Genomic DNA, 21,113 nt, shown 5'->3' with positions numbered 1-21,113 from the left:
ATATATATATATTTATCAAAATTGGAACATTTTAGGAGACATACGTGATTGAAGAAAATTTTCTCTTTCAGTAATGTGGAGAATTCAAAAGTGGACGCTTTTTTTTTCCTCCTTTTTTTTTAATAAATTTTAATAACGAACGAGGGAGGAAGCGAGAGAGATAAAATAACGATTGACATCTATAAACGTGAAGAGCAATGGTTGCCAATGGTGCACGCTGAGCCTGAACGGCGACTCGAACGACATCGTGCGTGCGTCCCTGCAGTTCCGGTGCATACTTTGTTGGATAGTTGGCGCACGCAGACGAAGCTAGAAAATTCGGCGTTACTGACGGAGTGCGGTGTTCGCGTGGGACTGCGTGGGACCACCGTCGATCGCGTATATACTATACCTATCGTTCATCCGAAGTGCTCTCGAATTAGAAGAATAACACTCGCCGAGATCGTTGTATAGTGCGTTACTCGCGGTTTGCCGTTCGCCGATTGCAAACAGTACGGGCTTCGGCGTGAAATGCCAAGTGCTCTGCGTTACCATGGGCTGAATCTCGCCGCGCTGTAGCTGTCATATCGCGCACGAGCACCGCGAAGCGAAGAGAACCCGGGGGAACGACCCAGGGGAGCCAAGAAGGCCGGAGTGAAAGTGGATGTCAAGCGGTTTCTCCGTACCTCCTGTTCTCTCTCCGATCGATCGCGTAAGTGGTATTTCCCCGTGACGTGAACGAAAAGCAAAGGGTCGTTGCCGAACGCGACCGCGAGCACGAGGAGGCCGACATCAGCATCATCGCCCGACGTCCGTGCCGATGTTTGATCGTCAGCGATGGAGCCCGAGGAGCCTCTCATGCAGGGGATACTGCTGCTACCGCCGCAGGGAATGCTAGGCCAGCTCAAGGTTGGTCTTTATACGGCCCATCAGATTACTCGTCGGATACCCCACGTTGACGCGATACGCGATATCGCGTTTGCTGCGCGCGCGCGCATACCAGACGCATCATTTATGAACAGTTGTTTCCTTTCCCTTCCTTCTTCCGTTCTATCCTATTCTATCCTGTTTTTTCCTTTCTCGCGTCCCTTTATTTTTGCAGTACGCAATTAAAATGTTACCATTAAAAAAAATTAATTGTTTTTTCTTTTATATTCACCCACTATCCAGCGGCTATTTCCTTTTTTGCAAACCGCGAATCAAGTTAATCTCAAGATAACACAGATTTATTTTCTAGAAAACGTGGCACAAGAGATTTTGCCAGCTCTTTAGGACAAGTAACTATGGAATCAAACGTGTCGAGATCTACGACAGTCAGGAAGAAGCAATCCTGCAGTCTCACTCCCCACGTATTGTCACTTTGGACGCTTGTATAAAAATTGCACCTAGCAATCAATCGCATGTCTTTAAGGTGAGTACTCGTTTTACTTTGAAATTCTTTTAATAACACCCTGAATTTTTTTTTCTACATTGCTCTGAATTTTTTTTCTATATTACTCTGAATCTGTGTTCAAGATATTTTTTTTTTTATTGTTTTAAAAATAAATGTTCACATGCTCACCCTACATACAGGTGGTAACTAAATCTGGAATACACTATTTCGGCTGTTATACGGAAATCGAGATGGCTCACTGGATTTCAGCGTTTCAATTAGTCGCGTTCAAGGACAGCGTGTCTAATCAGATAGAAGAAAATAACGATCTGTATTGCACTAGTGGGGAAGGCGTGTTTTCCGTAAAAGTTGTGGAAACAGACGCGTCTAAGAGGTGCGGACTAGAAGCAAGGAATTATACTTTGGTAATAGCCGCCGTGGACATGAAACTGATGGATGGTGATATTGTTCTATTCACATGGCCATATAGGTATATCAGGAGATATGGATACAGAGATGGAAAATTTATTTTTGAAGCTGGAAGAAAATGTGAGTCCGGGGAGGGTTCTTTTCGCTTAGAACATGGTAGCCAGCAGGAAATTTTCCGATGCATGTACGCTAAAATGAAGTCTATGAAAAAATTATTGGACGAAGAAAATAATCTGAACATAGAATGCAACGACAATCAATTCCAAGCAGCCTTGTCCATGGAGCCGGGCTCCAGAGCGGCTTTACCACCCTCTTCAAACAATTCTTCAAGCGCTTTGATCGATATAGATTTTTCTACCACGCAGAACTCTCAGAAACCTTTTACGTCGTCGACGAGCATGGATTCTTCAATCTCTTCGAGCAGATCGATAATTAAATCTAAGCCCGCTAAACCACCACGAAAGTATGTTTTCGCTAATTTGCTAGAGAAAAAAAATTTCGACACGGAATTCCTAGATTTGCCTACTTGCGGAGAATATAGAACTATAAGCCAAGGTAATTCACCCGAATTGTCTCATAAGAATATCGGCAGCGTTATGCACGAGAACACGGAGAAACACTCGTACGACTTAGTGGAAATTAGGAACGATGCTTGGAAAACGCACGGTATCGACAGCGTGCATCATACAGAAAGAATAAACTCGAATATACCTAGTGAAAGAGATAAGGAGAACGACAACGATGATTTGCAGTACGAGATCATGATGCCGATACGGAATCACGATTCATTCCAAAATTCGTGCAAAAGTAAATGCGGCGACGGCGCAATTGTCGCACCGTCGTCGATACAAAGCGTCGGCAAGACAGACGAGTCGGATTACGATAAATTGGAGCATTTTGGATCCGCGACGAAGCTTAATCAGAAGCCTACGTATAAGTATACAAATTCCTCGCAAAGCGTACATTCCAACGTCTCTCACGGAGAAAGTTCTAATCTTATTAATTCAACTTGGTCTAATTACGAAATTGTTGAAGATATGTCTTCTATCAGGCTGGCTGACGACAGTCATCTCGGTTACGGGATTATCCGAAAGAAGCCAGATCTTGTTGAAACTACTGCCACTGGAAATACCGCAGCTGGTCCGCAACATAAGGTTTTTAACAACAGCGAATACGCTATTGTGTCAAAACCAAAAAGGGTGTAAAGCAGGACATTTGCGTTCTCTTTTATAACATACGACGATCATGCCACAAACTCGCTTTCACAAAATTCTTAAGTATATTTTTTTTTGTAATTATTTATAAGAATATGAATATGCTAGTCTATATCTCGTTGTTAGAATAAATGTGTTTCTTTTGCTTTTCAATGTGATTGGCACGTAACGAGACGGTAAAAATAATATTCGGTTATTTTCACATTATCGCATTTCTCCAACATTTTTATACATTTTCTATATAATTTTTTAGAAACTAGTCTTTTTCAATGTTGTTATAAATAGGATATCTAAATTTACAAAAGTTTCATAGATACATTTGTGCCTTCTCTCTGAAAAAATATTCTAGGATTAATTAGAAAAGTTTAATGATTAGTATTTTATCGAACTTTATTCGACTGATTTATAAAAATACCTGTATAGTGCCTTAAAGAGACGACAAAATATTTTAATCGATGCCAAAATAATACTAAATCGTTATGAACGTGCGTGCGCGTAAAAATTTTGATATTTGAACATGTGTATTGGTGTACTTAGAAATTTATTATATATGTATTAGTCCTAATTTTATATTACTATTCTACCATCATTGTACCATTGTTATCGCTCTTATTCTATGATTATTGTTATATGGATAATTAACATTTATCTTTATTAATTATTATATTTTTAAATTACAGTGCAAATGCATTTGATTCGTTTAAACAGCGCAACATTATCGATGTATAAATATGTACATAGTTTAATGCAAATGTTTTCGCGAAAAGATAAAACAGATTATTACAATTAGATAAATATGAAGAAAATTTATGTAGATATTTAACATTATATGCTGCCACAGTTTTATATACATATATGCATAATGAATATTAGTGTTTTTATCCAGTCAATCATTTGCATGAACGTGAATGTTTCAAGATTTTAAAGATTGCAAATATTAAAAGTACAAAACAATTTTTTTTTGTAATAGTACAAGAGTAGTATATATCTAACTTATATATTACATATTTTCAGTAAAGAAATCTGTCTATAATTTCATACAATAGAAACTATTATTCATTATGTTTCAATTAATGACTACAAATTATGCAATAACAATATATATAAGAATAATTAACTATCTATCTTTTATATGTATTTCATTTACAGAATCTTTTTACAAGTTTGTATAAAATACAATTTTAAGAATTGTTGAGAAATAATTTGTAATAGTATATCTTTTGTGCCAAAAACAAAAAAAAGGTTTATTAATTAAAATATCAATTAATATATACACATATATACACATATACAAGATAAGAAGCCTATGCCAATCAATTTTAGAATAAAACAAATGTGTAAAACTATTTTTTAAAGCGAGCATTAATTGTTAATTTTAGCAAATATATCGTCAATTTATATAAAAGAATTGTATACTTGTGTAAGAATGATTTTTATTCACCTGTAATTTTTCCGATATATATTTTTTATTTACCAATATGAACAAAAATTTATATTATATTTGGGAAATAAGCTAGGCTAAAAAAGTAAACTCAACTTTTTGATTCTCCTATCGTATTAATTTTAGTATGCGTGTCGCTTTCTGTTTCTATCTCGCTAACATCCTTCTGAGACTGAATGTCTTCTTTCGAAATAGCATCGTAATAGCCGTCTAAATCGTTCATTGTCTTTCGTACAGTTTCTCCTTTCTCTGCCATAATTTTCTCGATGTTAATACCTTTATGCAAACTAGAGAACCATCCCAAATGATCGGCTATCAAGTGATTGTTCTGGCAACCGTCACATCTTACTATCACCACCCCTTTGTTATAAGCCAATTTCGATATTAATTTGCTGGTTCTGGTGTTACATTTCGTGCACGTAAACATCAGTTTCATCTTTCCTTCTAACTTGTTCAAATCTATGCGAGTGACCCGGTTCTCGTGAGCAAGCCGCGTGTGGCGAAGCATCTCGAGGCCGGTCGGCTCGCATAAAATCCGAGCACGAGACGCTGCACGCTGCTTGCAAGCCATCCACGCAACGAGATTCAGCGCGCGCCGAATACGTAACATTTCACCTTACGTTTCTAAGTGGACCTTACTTCCCCGTTTATTTCTGTTAATATCGCACAGAGTAATTAACCTGAGCAATTAACCTGAGCGTTCAGCGATATTCAATATATGCGACATTCAACGTAAACGTTCGCGTCATGGTGCTACTAAATGCACTTTATGCACTCAATAGTACCAACCGAGCGGGAAATCGAAAGATGCGTTCTGAAACACATTCGAATACGAGACACGCTTGATCCGTGGTAGTACTGGTAGTAGATGTAAACAAGAATTAATTTAAATAGCCGTTGCAACTTAAACGATTGTAAATGTAGTGTCGTAATTAAAATAACGAGAAACACGGTGAAGTGAACGTATCGAGCTAACGTTTCGTCGTGCGGAGACGCGAAACGTGGTGAAGTGACTGGCTCGGTCCGAGCTTTGACGCGAACAGTCGAGGCGTCAAGTGACGCGCACATCCGCGTCCTAACCTACTCTAAAAAGTCGAGAGTCCCGTAGTTGATTGTAATTGACGATGAGCACCAAGGCGGGATAGGTAAGGCATGTCTAGTTTGATTGCTCGCGCGCGTGAGGCAACGAACATTCATCTAACGACTGAACGAAATTCAGGCATGAGAGGGTGCGGAAGAATGCACCGCGGACAGCTAGTATGGAATATGATTCGGAATCGAGCTGCGAGGGCCGTTGCCTGAGAGACTTTGAGTCTGCGAATTCAAAAGAGCTGGAGAAACGCGAAAGATGCAACGCTCGCGAGAAAGACGGGCCGCTGAGCTTCACGCCGGACGTCGGCAAGAAAAGTCTTTCCGCCCAGGTGATGGAATATTATCAGAAATATTCGCGGAACGCCAACCTGGATCAGTACTTTTCGCTACCAGGATCAAATTCTCTACCGGAAGCGATTAAGTATTATTATAGCGTGTACGAGTTAAGTGCCCAAGTGGGCTCGTCGTCCGACAGACAGGATTGCATCGGAGAGGAGTACAATCTCAAGTCTTATGTGCCTCGAGAGAGGCGTAGGTGGGTAAGACCCCCGCTGATCGGGCAGTCTTCCAATGCGGACGCTTCATCGAAGTATATTCAGCCGTTGACAGAAATTCAGACCCCATCGCCTGATCCGAAGGCCGCTGTCACCCCAGAGACGATACACGAGGAAGAGCGCATCGACAACGCTCGGGACAAGTTCCCAGAGGTGAACGAGAGGAAGCTGTCTTCGCCAACCTCCAGCGTGGCTTCCTACAAGCCGCTGGAGTGGGACAGTGGCGCGGACGTTGGCTATTTTAATTCTCACACTCAGAATCAGCAGGACGAGGAAAAACTGAGCACCATCGAACGCATGGCACTTGCGCGAGGATGTTCTGCCGCCTTGCGCCTAGATCCGGAAGGCACCACCGAGTCAGGAATGCAATCTGGGAAGAATGCGACAGCGCTAAGCGGGCCAAAGTCGTCAACGGCTCCCGACGCCAATTCCACTCCTCTAATCGGTAATGTCTCGGGATCCGAAAGCGAGATAGAGATCACGCCGATCGTCAAGAATCACCTGCCCGGTATTATAACTGGAGACGACATCAAATCGCAAAAGAGATGTGTTGCTTGTGTCGCCTTGAGCGAAACCGCGCAGCCGAAAGTCGTGACGAGGCCTACCAAACTTGAATTACACGACACCCCCACGTCGTCGTCCGCGTTTAAAGTGCCACCGATCAAGTACTCGACAGTAGAAAGGAAGATTGCACCTTCGTCGAATTCGCCACTTAAGAAGAGCATCTCGATGAACGTGATACCCGCGTTGTCGTCGAAATTTTTATTGAAAAGAAGCCAGAGCGAGATACATTTGTACGCTAAGGAGAAAAAGACTGTGTTTCCCCTCATTTTTGATTCTACGTCCTCCATCGCTACCATAGTAAATAAACCCGCCACCTGCGACAAGGTAATACAAACGAGTCCCGACGTGTGCGCTCAAGAATCCGTTGGCGTTCAAGTCTCAGATCTCGAAGAAAACAAGCCACCGTCAGCGGAGGCAAAAGAGCCTGTACCTCAAACGGCAATACAATCTATCTTGAAAAGATCTAAGGGTACGTATAAAGTAAAACATTCACGAAAATGCGACCCGACGCGTTCGACGAGCAACGTTGAGGGCGAGGCGAAAGTCGGAGTCGACTCCGACGTGAAAGATAGCCAGAGACGTCGGAATAGCTCGGACGTCTCGCAGAACGGGTCAACCTCAGCGACTCCACAGCTCGACGAGACGGAAAACGTATCCGGGAGAGCTAATAGTTTTGAATACTTCCCTGGACACACTTACGCGAACGTTCCGAACGAAAGGGATAGTCACGTCTCTTCGGATACCGGTAGATCTAATTCAACATTGCCAAATAGCAGTTCCAGCGTCAACGACAAGCTTTGGGGAGATTCAGATAGTCTCGTACGAGATCTCGAGAGAAGCGTCAACATCTTGAAGAGCCTGGTCGACGCGAATAAGTGCGACAAGCAGGTCAAGAAGAGACTGATACAGCACGTGATTAAACGGCTGGTCACTGCTAAATACACGGACGACAAGATCGAGCACAATTTGGAGGACAACGTTCCCTGGAATCCGGACGATGCCAGGAACAAAGTCTACCGAGCCGAATTGCTGCAAGCCCTGGCGAACAAGCACAGTACCACCGAGTCCTCGGATGAGTGGAATCTACGAAAAAAGGACGCGTCTATGCAGAAATCTATGGGCACCGCTAGCGATGTCATAAAAGAAGTTGCTTTGGAAAGCAGCAACAGCGACAAGTTCGACCGGCATACGGATAGAACGGAGATGGATGGCAGGAAGGCACGATTAGGACTGAGAACAGACGACTGCCAGCAAACCAGCAACACCCCGACAGATCCTGACAAGAGCGAGAGCTCTGAATGTTTTGTGCCTCAGCGCAATCATAAAAATGCTAAGGTGAACGATATATTTTGCTTCAAAGAGAATTGCAAACTGCCTCACAGAGAATCGACCACGACCAACAGTATACCTCCAGATCATAATAGAATTTTACTCGACGCCGTTGTGAATAATAGAAGAACTCCAGTCGAGTCCAACAATAATACAGATAACAATACTGATTGGCGATTGCCAACGACGTCGTCTGAAAGGCAATTTGAATTGAACAAGTGTAGCATGTCCGAATCAGGTGACTCCAAGCTGGTTAATTACGCTGAGATGGAGAAGAGAAATCAACTTATTTGGATTACAAACGAAATTAGCCACCTTTGTAACTTAAAAAAGTATATATTTAATATTTTTACTTCCATTTTAATTTTTTTTTTTTTTTTTTTTTTTTTAATCCCACATATTTTTATTTATTGTTTTATTTGCCAGATTGCTTGAACAACCTAGACGACTGGAGAGACCGAAATCCTCGCCGAGGAAATCTAAATCGACCAATCTGAAATCAAAGCAAACGGCTATGCTCAGGCGAGACCAACATGCTGACGCTGTACACAGGTAATCTATTATTATTATTATTTTTTAATTATTTTATTTTATTTAATTACGTCGAGATTGTAAATCTAATAATGTAATCTAAAAATCTAATAATAATTGGTTTTATGTTAACAGAAGCATGTCGGATCTGCGAGACGATTCTGTGAATGAACCGTGGTCGTCTCACTGCAATTTGGCGGCATGCGAAGCTGCTAGCGATAATATAATCCAACGAGTGATGAAGCGTAATAGTTGCACGCAAACGGCTACGGGCGCAGCGAACGCTTACTCAAAAACAGGCGGAGAGATCGTGTCCGCCAGCAGAATATCGCGAAGATCCACGACGAAGCACGTCGCCGTTGGAGTACAAACGCTACCTCGGGAAACTTGGAAAGTGTCTTCGACGCCGGTGACGGCGGAGTCGGACGTGTACGATGCGAAATATGTAAATTCCCAAAGGCCGTGCACGCATTATCAAAACGGCGCCAAATGCAGAGATCAATCCTGCCAAACGCACACCGCCCGAATCGTGCGACATGCTTGCGTGCGATGCAAGCAAAGTTCGTCCGAGACGACTTCGATCAGATCACGAAAAGACCATCAAGGGGGAGACGTGCCAGCTGTCTCGCAGCAGACTCAAACGAATTACGCGAGTGACAATAGTGCAACTGATCCTACTCGTCACTGTGCGTCGCAAAGTGGCAGCGTTCAACCGAAACATAAAGAGGCTAAGAATCAAATTAACGCGTCAAAATCAAAATGCAATTGTGCACGCGCAGTTTGCTCGTCCGACAGTAACAAAGGAGCTTCGGGCATCGTCAATAAAGCCAAGCGGACCGAATGTTACAAACGATCATTTACATGTCCAATGTGCTTTAAACAAAAGACTACTGTAGAAATTAGTAATACCGTCTGCGGTGTATGTCAAAAAAATCCCTCCTGCGCGCGTGATAACTCCTCGGAGATCGAACAAGCCTATGGAAATGCGTACGAGCGTGACAACGTTTCTGTTAATGACGACAGAAAGATTATCGGAAAGTCTCGGCAAAACTACAATGCGGAAAGCCAAAGCAGAGTTCGCGCGTTAAACTACAACGAACATAGCGACACGGACAAGATTTACGATTGCACTAATGATTGCACCGCGTGCCATAATTCGGGAATTACCACAGAAACGTTACGAGAATGTTGTTCGAGCGGTAAAATCGATAATAACGGCTCGTGTCATTTCGAGTGTCACCTAAAGATAGCGGAACATCAATTGCAGACTCAGATTTATTCCGACAGTTCGCAAAACAGCGAGACGAATCAACAAGTACAAAATAGTTTAAATTGCAATTGTAACGAGGCTTGCTCCTGTAGTAATAATCAAACGAAAGATATCGTCAAAACGAAAGCGTGCAAGAGCCATGCATTAAAACCAAATTACGTAGACGACATTAGTATTAATAACATCGAGAGAAATTATAAACATTGCCGCATGTGTGGTGCCATGTATCAGAATACCAGAAAATGTGGCTGTCGCCAAACGTATCCCAAGCCTGTCGCATATGAATTGTCATTTACTAAAGAGAATGTTTCGAAAAATGAGATTTCGGATAGCGCAAGGCCAAAATTAGTGAAACAGCCGTTGAACGCGGCGAAATCTGACGCCTGTCCTTGCGATATTATGAAAAGGAATAATTCCAACAAAAATCTTCATCAAACGAATACGTTGCAGGTAAAAAATTAATAAATAAGATATTTGGTTTTTTGCTTAATCAAAAGGGATGGATAAATATTCTTTCGAGTTAATGATATTTTAATTTGATTAATTTCAGGATTACCTATCAAGAAATAACCCTGAATTTGTGGGCAATGCGGAAACACGCCGACAGTATTTGTCTGAAATATGTCAGCTGCGAGAACTGAGAAAAGAAAAGCGAATACAATTGTTAGCGATGGCTAGTATGTCTAACATTATTAAAACAGCACCAGGACGAAAGCCAACAGGTGAGATTTGCATATGAGATATTAATTAGTTAAGTTAATTACATACTACATTATACTATTATTAATTTAATATTTTACCCAGTTTACATGCAGCGAAAACTTACCGACGAAGAGATGAAAGAGAGATCGCGAAAACGATATCTCCGGCTAAATGAAGTGCGATTCAAACGACGGCAACAAGAACGACAAGAGGAAGCCCGTCGAAATAAACTTATGGCCAAAATCTTTTGTAAAAGGTTGCAGCAAAAAGTATTGAGGGGCCAAGTAGATTTATCGCAAAGCGTTAGCGTTATATCTAATTTGTAGTATAAGCGCCTGTCTGTGTAGAGCGCTGTTCTATTTTCGCAAATATCCATGACAAAAACTACCTGACGGATTTTATTAAAATTTTAATATAATATTTCTAGTAAGATTATAAATTTGCATATTATATTTTTATTACAGCATTATCTCGGTTTAATTAAATAGTGCAATTTTTTCTAATATATTGAATTAACTTGTTTATAAAATATGAACGGCGTTGAACTCTGTTCTTTTCTCGCAGATACTTTTATTAATATTTAATCTTTAATCAATTTTAATAAAATCTGAGAGATAGCTTTCAAATGTCATACTTATCTTAATTTTTACCTTTAAGTGAAAAAGTTTTAAGACGTTTAATTTTTTTTAAAAAAAGAGAAAGAGAAATATATAATGTTTCACATTTTAATTATACTTTCTCAGGTAAATGCGTTAAAATTTTTATATCGCGATAATGTATGTGTCTTTTTTTTTATGAGATTGCACAACAGGACTCGAATTTATAATTTATTTATGATTATCGAATATATATTATAGATAATGGAGGAGCTAATCTATTTTTACTTAACGTGCGGATGTTACGCTCATGTCTATCTTTGCAAATGCAGACGACATGACTAAATAGTACAAAAGAGTATCAGATCTTTTTTACATGCGTTTTATATACGTTACACACATTATAGGAAAAACATTCTTTAGACCAGTGATCTATGTTTCTTCTGCTTCTCATAGATATAAAAAATCAAACAGTACGGTGTGGGTGCACTCAATAAAATTGACTGTACTAAGACTTTTATTTTTACATATTAACGTCATTAGAAATTAAATCAGATAATAATTCGCGTTTGTTTGATTCATACTTGTAACAAAATTGTTTTTACATAGCGAAACATATCTTTGAAACATACCATCGATCGTAAAACTGAATGCTTTAAAATAAGAAATATAATTAAACTTATACGTAGTACCTGAATCTTGTAGCATAGCATTTTTTATTACGTGCGAAATAAAATGTGCTAATAAATTCTTAAAATATGTATACTTTCAAAGGAGACAAAAAAAAAGAAAGAGAAAGAGAAGATTGTAATTTTTCTTTATCTGATCTATGTCCTTTTCTTCGTTATAATTGTACTTGTTCCAATTTTTTCTTTTTTTTATTTTAATTCAATTTTTCTACCAGATTTTTTTCATACTCTGGAATGCGCGACGTAGCGCAGCTGATTGCTAAATATTTTTTATTCAAACCGAACATTGATAAGAAATTAGATGTACGAATGGAATCGTAATTTGAAGTTGCGTTGCTCGAGGAGAATTTAAAGCGCGGTCGGGTCCGGTTGACCGTCCTTGCGACCTGTGGATTCCACGAAATCGCGAATATCGCGACAACGTGCGCAACCGGTTAGAAGAACGAATTGGTTCTTCCGTCGCGGATTGGTCGGCCGTGCCGTGCACGGCCGAGCGCGTACTTTCTCCCAGGGAATGTGTGGCTGTAGCCACAGGATAGAGGTAGTGCGTTGTGCGTGGATTTGGCTTTCTAGTCGCGTTCCCGTTGGCTTCCGTCCGCGACGGGAAACAGCGTGACGTTCAACGAGTTCGTCATCGCTCGCGCGGTATCTTACGTGTCGAATAACTCGTCCGCGGATTGAAAATCCGACCCGCCTAAACGTAAACAATGCTTCGGCACGATTACACGTAGTTTCGCGATCGATCTATCCGGTCCCGTAGGTTTCTCGAAACGATCTCCCGTGGATAACGATCGGAGAAAAGTCGGTCGACATCCTTAGATTGTACGTGAGAGGAAAATGAAGCGATGGCAGATGTCGTGAGAAAGAAAGGAACGAGTGCCTTTGTGACGCTTCTAGGATGCTTCCTACTCTCTTACGGTAACTATCGGCGAGAAAATAAATTGCGTATATTGCAGAGGAACGGGGCATTGGCGAGGAAGAGAAAAAAAAAAGCCGGACGTCGCGGAAAACTATCGCTTTAATCGGCGGGGATGTTACCTACCTACGTGGAACTCGAAATCGTCGATTGAGAATTAATTTATCTCGCATGTAGTTTTTAGAAAATTATTTTACAGTTATCTAAAGTTCTTTTAGCAGTGATTAATTTAAAGAATGTCCGCAGGAGTTTACGGAGAAGAAGATAATGGAGAACAGTACAGGGGGAAATATTTAGGAAAATTAAATCAGTATCATCACCAAGTTTCCGGCGACGTTTGGGCCGTGGATCAGTATACTTTGTTGTTAACGTCTTTTAATTACGACGGGAATGGAGCCGATACGTTTTTCTGGGCAGGTGCAACAAATAGGCCGGGCCCACAAGGGTTCATCGTTCCCAACGAGTGGACCAAGTAAGCTATACTCGCTCTTACTATTTTAAAATAAGATCTGAGAAGAGACAAGAGCATGCTTGAATATATTATGTACATACTTGCATACAATTCTTTTAGAACAAACGTATTGGACCGGTATTTCAACAAGGATTTTACCTTGACCCTGCCGCATAATAAGAAGATAGTAGACATCAAGTGGTTTGCAGTATACGATTTAGCAAGTCAGGTATAAACCGTAGAGCCCAAGAATTAATTTTATTAAATGTAATTCATGTAAGAATCATCTATTTAATTCATGCAAATTTTTCAATCTTTTTATAGAACACCTTCGGCGACGTCTATATTCCAGAGGAGTTTGAGCCACCTTCACCTCAAAAAATATCGCAGCTATCAAAACGATCTCACAATGTTTCGTCAGAACCCATTGTAATCTTGGACGCGAAAACTATTAGCATCCCGCAATTTATTTACGACGGGCAAAGTACGAACACGTATTTCTGGATCGGAGTCGGCCCGCAGCCGTCCAGTATAGGCCAAAAAGTACCGGATGAATACGGATAGTGAGAGAAATTAAATAACATTATTTTTATAGCAAATTACATTTATGAATTATTGTAAAAATCTTTCAATGCATATTTTTTCTTTAAACGTATGTAAAAAAATTAATTTTTTTTTCTTAGCATGGATTCTCTTAGATCATATAATAATGAGGATATCGTACTCGAGCTGCCAGGCGACGTGACCGTTTTTAACATAGACTGGCTTAGTGTTTTTGACGTAAAGACTAAATCCAATTACGGTTCTGTTATCATACCGGATGGACTCAACGTGCCGCCGTCTTTGACAAAAATTATTAAGCAAACCAAATCTCTCCCGAATTGTGTCCAGCTACACAAGCGATATCAGATCTCTTGGGAGATCTTCGGTCCGCAAATCACTATTCAGTTAGCAGCTCAAGTTGGTATGTGTTTAAGGGGAATTTATAGAATACAATTCTAATTTCTATCTCTAAAAAGAAAATCAAGGTTTGAAAAAAATCGCTTATTTAACGTGATTTTTTTCAGCCGAAGATGAGTACATGGCGTTTGGTTTATCTGGTTCCGAAAACTCGAGTCAAATGGAAGGGGCAGATGTGGCCATCGCATATATGGACGACACGCGAGGATACGCTACAGACTACAATATTACGGCAAAAGCACCAGTGTGTGAAATTATTTAAATAATCTATTAATTTCGTCAGTAAATTAAAAAAATAATGATGCATTAATGAGTGTTTTGTTTTTATGATTATAACGATAGTGCGGAAAAGTTCTTGGTCAGTACAAAGGAGTTTGCAGAGACGAGCTTCTCGGTGGTTTAGACAATAATCAACTCTACACTGCGGTAAGAGAAGACGGTATCAATACTATCACATACAGGCGTACCCTTACTTCATGTGAGTTACGTATATAACGCGGATTTTTTTTTTAACAAATGTTTATCCCACGGCACAAACCATTAAAGTTTTATTTTTTTGATAGCCGACGTCGGAGACAAAGATTTTATCACGGATAAACCGGTGTACGTGGTTTGGGCTTTGGGTAAGCTCGACAAGACTAATAACGAACCGAGTTTCCACGACGTGTACCCAAGAAGCGACATAGTGCTTGATTTAAGTCGTAAGGAACCAGAGAATACATGCATCGATTTCACCGAATATAATAAGAAAGTTTTTCAAAGGTACGAGTATACTTGGACGATATACATTTCATGCATATAAAATATTATTTTTTAAATATTGCATTAAATATATCAGTTATAAATTTTTGTAAAGTATTTTTTTTTACCTTATTTTATTTTTCTCTCTTCCTCAGAGAACCTTGGGAAAAGACCGAAATATTTGATAAAAGCATTAGAACTTTTAAAGCAACCATCGGACCCTCCGGAGGGAAACGAGGATATCAAGGAATTACAGGTAGAAAATTGATTAATTTTAATGTATCACCTACAAGAAAAAGAACCGTATAAAAATGTGTTTCCAGGTAAACCGTCAATGGGTCTTGCTTGGTACATCGAAGGTGCATTGATACCCGAATTATATCTACGTCGAGGCTTGACGTATAACTTTCGCGTTTATGGTGGAAACAACCCTCACAGCGCGGAGCTCTACCATCCGTTAATAATAACCGACGAACCTCATGGAGGATACGATACGCTCAGCGATCTTGCGCAAAGTAAGATCAGAGTGTTGGCTGGGGTTGAATTGACTAGAAGAGGTCGTCCACGACCGACCGCAGGTTGTAAAGATTCTCCTTATACGAATCACATTATGAAAATAAAATGTAATATTTGATTTATTACCTTCCAGTTGGACCGCTTTGCTTAAGTAAGCATAACGATCGAGACAGAAGACTGGATGATAACTTTCCATCATTTAACAAATTCAACCGGACACTCGTACAAGTCTGCGAGCCAGGTGAAATTTTTTTCGATATTAAATTCACGTATTCGAAAATATAATTATTTAAAAAAACGAAACTTTCATATCCTCTTATCTCATATACAGGAGAAGGCGGTACCCTAGTAATAAGTCCAAACTCGACATGGCCCGACCTGGTTTATTATCATTCCTTCACTCACGCGAACATGGGATGGAAGATTCATGTGGTCGATTCTTATACGAAGAACAATGCAGTCGTACGTAAATTATCGGTATTTATTGCAATCACGACTGTACTTCTCGGTGTATTGTAAAATTTAATAACTAAACTGTAGAAAAATGTTTTACTGCCAAATACTTTCCTGTTTACGTAAGAATGTGCAAAGTTATTTTTAACTAATTATTCATTTCTTAAACGCTAAATTATTTTACGCTAGTTTTATCAAATTAAAAAATTAATACAATAGTTCCTATAACAGACTCTGCATTTTTTAAAAATTTGTACAATTTAATATCACGATTTTAATAAAGAATTTTTTTTATAAATTTTTACGTTTTTATCATTATAAAGAAATATTAATCCATCCTCTTATCTTAATCGTTACCGCTTTTCCGCGATGCAGATTGATTCTCTCGTCTGGCTCATTTCGTGCCACGAAAGTGTCAGCTTAATGTAATGTACATTTAATTTGATTAAAAAATACATATGGACTAATCAAATAATATAATTTAATTTACGAGTCAACACGTCATCAGATATGGTCAGACGGTCGGATATTTTAGTAGTTTGGTTAAATAATAAATTAGAAATTTTAAAATAAAATAAAATAAAGCAAAATCATGGCTCATTTGGTGCCGCGAGAGTATTAACGTTAAAAAATGAATACGATTGATGTAATAAAATAATAAAATTATTGTAAATATTTTTTTTATTACTATTATATATAGTTACCGTATGTATCTTTAAAAAAAATCTAGAGGATATCAGTGTCAATTATCTAAAAGAGCTAAACTTTGATTAGATACAAGCTGACAATTCTATTGAATATATATGATTATTGGTGTTAACGTCTTTTTTTTTCCTGCGCGTAGAGTATTATTTAATCAGTGCATAATAATTTTTGAGTACATATTTCTCTTAAGCGATATTTTGCAATCCTTAAAAATGGCTAGTGTAAGACACAATTCTTAATATTTAATTATATGATATGCTATACAGAATTTTTTAAAAACAATATTCTACATTGCAAAATAATTAATTAAAAATCATTAGTTTTTATACAAGCACTCTTTCCATTCAGTCTTTTCAGTGAACATTTTAAACTGCGCGTAATCATATTTACAATTTAAATCATATTTAACAGAATCCTAAGTAATAGTACTTTCTTTATCATTAAAATTTCGACACCAATATTACATTTATAAGTTTATAACATTACGTTTCATCTATGATTTACTTATAGTGTTAATTGATTATAATTAATATTCATCACTGTTTAGTACATGCAAATCCTTTGATATTGTCGTAATTTTGGAATTATTACAAAATACATTGCACAACTTTCTTTTAAATAAATATCCCAATAATTATTTCTGAATACTATTATCAATATCATTCTCTATGAAGTTCCAAAAAATAACGTAACGTAACAGGTAAATCTGTACTACGGATTCCATATTTACAAACCGCTTGTGCAGCTTGACACTGGAGGCTAGTATAATTAAGAAGATTCACAGTATTTAATCGATTAGAGGATATCAGTCGTGCTGGGGTGTCACCCGCTCTATTTGGTGTATCTAAGTGCGCGCCATAATCCAATAACAATTTTATCAGCTGTTACAAATAAAAGTTTCTAATGTGAGTCGTGAAATTGAGTTTATAAAATTAAAGAATATATAAAGAAAAATACGTACAGGGTTGTGGAAGTTACCCACGGTACTTGCTATATGTAAGGGCGTTGACCGCAATATATTTCTGGCATCCACATATGCTCCACAATCCAAGAGTAATTTAACAACATCCAAACGTGGAAAAATTGTCTAGAAAAATATATATATATATATACATACATATATATATACATATACATCACACAGATATATCCCTTTGCATTTAATTTGTAGCAAATTTTTTCGTAAAAAAAGCGTGTAAGAAATATTAATTTTTTTTTTTTACAGACGATTAATAATGCGTAAAAAGATTCATACATACGTGCATATCGTCGGCAGAAGTAAAATAACTAGAATTAATCGTATTTAAGCCAGAAACGCAAAGATGAAGAAGCGTGTCTTCTGTGTAAACCGATCTTGGATTTTGTTTCACTAAACCTCTAACTAATTCATGCATTAGATCTTTCTCCTCGTCGAAACTGGCCGTTTTTACTAATAAGTAAATAAGGTGTGTTACACATTTCAGAATACGTTCGTAACTATCTCTTTGTCTCTTATGTACTGGACGTTTCTGTAATATTCGTATTTATATCAATATTAATTATCAAGAAAAATCAACAGATATATTAGTGGTTTTCTGTATAAATAATTCATATATAATAAACAAGATCCACATATACCTCCAGCAATTCTCTAGCTTCCGTCAATTGGCTGGAAAGTAATTTAAATATAGCTACTACATCACAAAATCGCGGTTCTTGCTTCTCTTGATTACGATCCATCACTTCTAATGTTTTCTCATTCAAATCTACCATAAGCCTTACGAGAGCCTGAGCGGTAAAACAAGTATCCGCATACAAAATCTGTAAAAAGTATCGCTAGAAATCAATTCATTTTTTTTCTCCAGACGAGCAAATAAAGAATTTATGTTACACTGTTACAAATTATGTTACGTACCGAATCTTTTTCTACCCTAATTTCTAACGAGCGACGCCACAAATCTATACAATTCTGATATCTAGAAAAGAAAAGTCATAAAATAAAATTTATTTCACGGTACAAAAACGATTTTAAAAAGCTGAATTGTTCACCTTAGCGAATCCGCGTATGATGCACCTCTAAACATTAATCGGAAAAGAGTGTCCTTATGATGTGGACCTAATATCCTCTCGCATATCAATAGACTTTGTATTCTTATCGCATCTAAATCAAGCGAGATAGCATTTAGCTCATCCAAAGTCGAAAACTCTACAGTATTTTTATAAGCTTCGCGTTTTGGTAGCACAGGTCTTTTTGGTAAAGGCACTCCGTCATCCGAGTTAACCATTCTCAATATCATCGCCGATCTCCAATATTGCAAAGCCATGTGAGTATCATTATGATCGTCAAAAAATGTAGACCCCATTAACTCATTTGCGTCTGCTAATCTTTCCGCGGAGTACGATACGTTTTCCACTAAATTATAAATATATATTGTAAAAGAATGTAATAGTAATTTTCTTATTGTGCATAAAACAATGCTTTTTAATATTATTTGAGTTATTTACCAAGATAATCAAATATCTGAATGGCTCCTTTAAGACAAGCAGTTTGGAGAGCATCGTCATTATAACGAGATCTAAGGTGAGGATCTGCATTATGTTCTAATAGTAATTTCGTAGTTTGAAGTCTGTGCTCTTGAATAGCATAATGTAAGGCAGTTTTGTTCTGAATATCAGTAGCATTCACATCCGCGCCATGTTCCAACAAGAAAGTACATAACTCTACACTTTGTACAGAATTTATCAAACATGTTCCACCATTGTAATTTGCTTTTAATATATCGGCTCCGTGTTCGACTAAATAGGAGACAATATCTAAAAACATATTACATTATTTTATTAATTTAAACAACTTGTGCCATCTAAAAAAAACTATTGTATTCAACACAGCTAAGATTAAATTACATTATACAACAAAAAAATTATTTAATAATAAAATAGTTCTTTCAGTATTAAAAGATTATGTAATTAAAACTTTGTAATTAAAACTTTGTATAAATGAGAAAATTTAACCAAGTGCTTTAATAAAACGCGTATCTTGTCCTTACAATAATAATTTCATAGAGTAATTAGCACGAGTTGCAGCACTTGCAGAGAATCTAAAAGTAGATTTAGCCTAGACCTATATACTCTAATATCATATTTTTAGACTGCATGCTAATTTAATGTAATTGTAGATATATGAATATTAATTTAATTAAAAAAATATATTTATTTGATACTTGCTGTGTAAAAAAAAATTATTATTGTTATTTTATGTTAGTTAAAGATATTAAATAAAAGTAAGTTAAAAATTTCTGTACCCATAATTATTACATATAATATATTACCCATATGTGTCATAAAGCAGGCAGATCTAACAGGAGTGGATCCAGAATCAGAAACTGCATTAACATCAGCTCCATGAGATATAAGACATTTTATAACTTCCAAGTTTCCAGATACCGCTGCGCACCATAATGGTGTAACGTAATGAACTGACCTGTCATCCGGTACTTCATACCTCCCTCTTTGTTCAATATCTGCTTCACATTTTTTTATAAGATATTCGACAATTTCTACATGACCTCTTTTGCAAGCGATAAACAATGGCGCACAGCCATCCTTCATACGTGATACGATTTCATTCCGCCCTTCTTTCTTATACTTTTCTAAACGATTTCTCAACGCGTAAGTGAGTTGGGCACCCGGTGATGCGTATTTACATTCGTGAATAAGATCGAGAAATAAGTTCTCCATGGCAAGATTCCAGCGATGACTGTGACCAACCCACATTGCCCACTTTCCGAAGCGGTTCAATCGCAACACCGCCCCTGCTGTCTCATAGACCTAAAACAAATTATATCGGGATCCAAACGCACTTGAAAATGCCAACGGAATAACTACGGATCAACTGATACAAAAATCTCCGTTCCGTCAAGGTTGCTCTCGCTTTGTCGCAGAAAAAAAAACCATCTGCTTCCTTTGGGACGCACGGTCGTGAAACGCTCGTGTAAAAGAATTCAAAGTTACCGAATTGCGAGCACACGCGCGTTTACGTCCGCTTATCTAAACGCGAAACAACGCGGAAGCAAATACGAATACGTACGTCGAACGGGACGTCAGTCGCATAGACAAAACATAACCTTCAGTAGCAGCGGCGAGAACGCTGAAATTGCGCGATTGTCAGCGGTCAACCTCGACGTTCGGCGATCGCGTCGACTTCCGGGTCGAATCTTAAGCCAACAAAGAAAACTTACTCGTGACATGAACGGTCATTCGTCGGCGGACAAGTGCATCCGATTCGAATGCATCGGCGGATCTTGGCTAACAGTAAACAGGCTAACTTGACTTGGCGAACGAGCACGTAAATCACAGACGGCAATCGATAGACCACGTGATCTTAGCGAACGGAGTAACGTCACGTAATGCACTAGTGCGCCTCGTCGGCGGTCTCTCCTGGAGTGCAAACCGTTGAGTTGCATGTATGCATAAGTTTAAGGCCCAATTGTTCCAACTTTGTGGTAAATTTACTTATCGAGTAATCACATGTATATCTTCATCTTACTTTTTAAGTAGATATAAAGATAGGAACATGTTTACCCGGCAGATAAACTTGCTAGAAAGTTGGAACAAACGGCCTTTAAATTGC

The 21,113-nt window shown here is 38.3% G+C and overlaps 5 protein-coding genes across 6 annotated transcripts; 3 read left to right on the top strand and 2 right to left on the bottom strand.

The window, feature by feature from the left end:
• The first annotated feature begins 137 nt into the window (after positions 1–137).
• On the top strand, positions 138–4,111 carry Dok (docking protein homolog). Its single transcript, XM_070670504.1, has 3 exons — positions 138–888; positions 1,217–1,390; positions 1,552–4,111. Exons 1-3 carry the CDS (start codon positions 817–819, stop codon positions 2,983–2,985), a joined length of 1,680 nt encoding a protein of 559 aa, XP_070526605.1. The 5' UTR covers positions 138–816; the 3' UTR covers positions 2,986–4,111.
• Positions 4,112–4,526: 415 nt separating this feature from the next.
• Positions 4,527–4,871, bottom strand: LOC139110519 (DNL-type zinc finger protein). The gene has a single exon (XM_070670354.1). It carries the CDS (start codon positions 4,869–4,871, stop codon positions 4,527–4,529), a length of 345 nt encoding a protein of 114 aa, XP_070526455.1.
• Positions 4,872–5,295: 424 nt separating this feature from the next.
• On the top strand, positions 5,296–11,875 carry LOC139110614 (centrosome-associated protein Alms1a-like). The gene is made up of 5 exons (XM_070670468.1): positions 5,296–8,306; positions 8,401–8,526; positions 8,641–10,225; positions 10,326–10,497; positions 10,580–11,875. Exons 1-5 carry the CDS (start codon positions 5,695–5,697, stop codon positions 10,801–10,803), a joined length of 4,719 nt encoding a protein of 1,572 aa, XP_070526569.1. The 5' UTR covers positions 5,296–5,694; the 3' UTR covers positions 10,804–11,875.
• Positions 11,876–12,144: 269 nt separating this feature from the next.
• LOC139110781 (protein Skeletor, isoforms B/C-like) lies at positions 12,145–16,097 on the top strand. The gene is made up of 12 exons (XM_070670821.1): positions 12,145–12,680; positions 12,925–13,150; positions 13,250–13,358; positions 13,454–13,692; positions 13,813–14,093; positions 14,197–14,333; positions 14,432–14,567; positions 14,653–14,851; positions 14,986–15,086; positions 15,154–15,408; positions 15,480–15,587; positions 15,678–16,097. The coding sequence occupies exons 1-12, from the start codon at positions 12,608–12,610 to the stop codon at positions 15,863–15,865; spliced, it is 2,052 nt and encodes a 683-aa protein (XP_070526922.1). The 5' UTR covers positions 12,145–12,607; the 3' UTR covers positions 15,866–16,097.
• On the bottom strand, positions 15,810–20,867 carry LOC139110782 (protein fem-1 homolog A-like). 2 transcript variants are annotated; one of them, XM_070670822.1, is made up of 9 exons: positions 20,722–20,867; positions 19,813–20,311; positions 18,989–19,297; positions 18,533–18,896; positions 18,399–18,459; positions 18,122–18,319; positions 17,764–18,012; positions 17,466–17,591; positions 15,810–17,385 (listed from the first exon to the last, which is right to left on the bottom strand). In XM_070670822.1, exons 1-9 carry the CDS (start codon positions 20,728–20,730, stop codon positions 17,164–17,166), a joined length of 2,037 nt encoding a protein of 678 aa, XP_070526923.1. In that variant the 5' UTR covers positions 20,731–20,867; the 3' UTR covers positions 15,810–17,163. The 2 variants fall into 2 exon arrangements, with proteins under 2 accessions (XP_070526923.1, XP_070526924.1); XM_070670823.1 differs by having other exon boundaries at positions 18,122–18,304; positions 20,722–20,866.
• Positions 20,868–21,113: the final 246 nt, after the last annotated feature.

The sequence above is a fragment of the Cardiocondyla obscurior genome, linkage group LG21 (genome assembly GCF_019399895.1).
Source record: "Cardiocondyla obscurior isolate alpha-2009 linkage group LG21, Cobs3.1, whole genome shotgun sequence".
Taxonomy (NCBI): domain Eukaryota; kingdom Metazoa; phylum Arthropoda; class Insecta; order Hymenoptera; family Formicidae; genus Cardiocondyla; species Cardiocondyla obscurior.
The sequence above is the reverse complement of the archived record's forward strand: the minus strand, read 5'-3'. Positions and strand labels throughout refer to the sequence as shown.

Excerpts from the sequence above, each read along its gene's own strand:
- Dok (XM_070670504.1), top strand. The coding sequence starts at position 817 with ATGGAGCCCGAGGAGCCTCTCATGCAGGGGATACTGCTGCTACCGCCG. Across the intron at positions 889-1,216 it reads GAATGCTAGGCCAGCTCAAG|AAAACGTGGCACAAGAGATT; the intron begins GTTGGTCTTTAT and ends TTTATTTTCTAG. Across the intron at positions 1,391-1,551 it reads ATCAATCGCATGTCTTTAAG|GTGGTAACTAAATCTGGAAT; the intron begins GTGAGTACTCGT and ends CCCTACATACAG.
- LOC139110519 (XM_070670354.1), bottom strand. The coding sequence starts at position 4,871 with ATGAAACTGATGTTTACGTGCACGAAATGTAACACCAGAACCAGCAAA.
- LOC139110614 (XM_070670468.1), top strand. The coding sequence starts at position 5,695 with ATGGAATATGATTCGGAATCGAGCTGCGAGGGCCGTTGCCTGAGAGAC. Across the intron at positions 8,307-8,400 it reads CACCTTTGTAACTTAAAAAA|ATTGCTTGAACAACCTAGAC; the intron begins GTATATATTTAA and ends TTTATTTGCCAG. Across the intron at positions 10,498-10,579 it reads ACCAGGACGAAAGCCAACAG|TTTACATGCAGCGAAAACTT; the intron begins GTGAGATTTGCA and ends TATTTTACCCAG.
- LOC139110781 (XM_070670821.1), top strand. The coding sequence starts at position 12,608 with ATGGCAGATGTCGTGAGAAAGAAAGGAACGAGTGCCTTTGTGACGCTT. Across the intron at positions 13,151-13,249 it reads GTTCCCAACGAGTGGACCAA|AACAAACGTATTGGACCGGT; the intron begins GTAAGCTATACT and ends CAATTCTTTTAG. Across the intron at positions 15,409-15,479 it reads TCGTCCACGACCGACCGCAG|TTGGACCGCTTTGCTTAAGT; the intron begins GTTGTAAAGATT and ends ATTACCTTCCAG.
- LOC139110782 (XM_070670822.1), bottom strand. Across the intron at positions 19,298-19,812 it reads CTGCTTTATGACACATATGG|ATATTGTCTCCTATTTAGTC; the intron begins GTAATATATTAT and ends ATATGTTTTTAG. Across the intron at positions 17,386-17,465 it reads TGGGTAACTTCCACAACCCT|CTGATAAAATTGTTATTGGA; the intron begins GTACGTATTTTT and ends TATTTGTAACAG.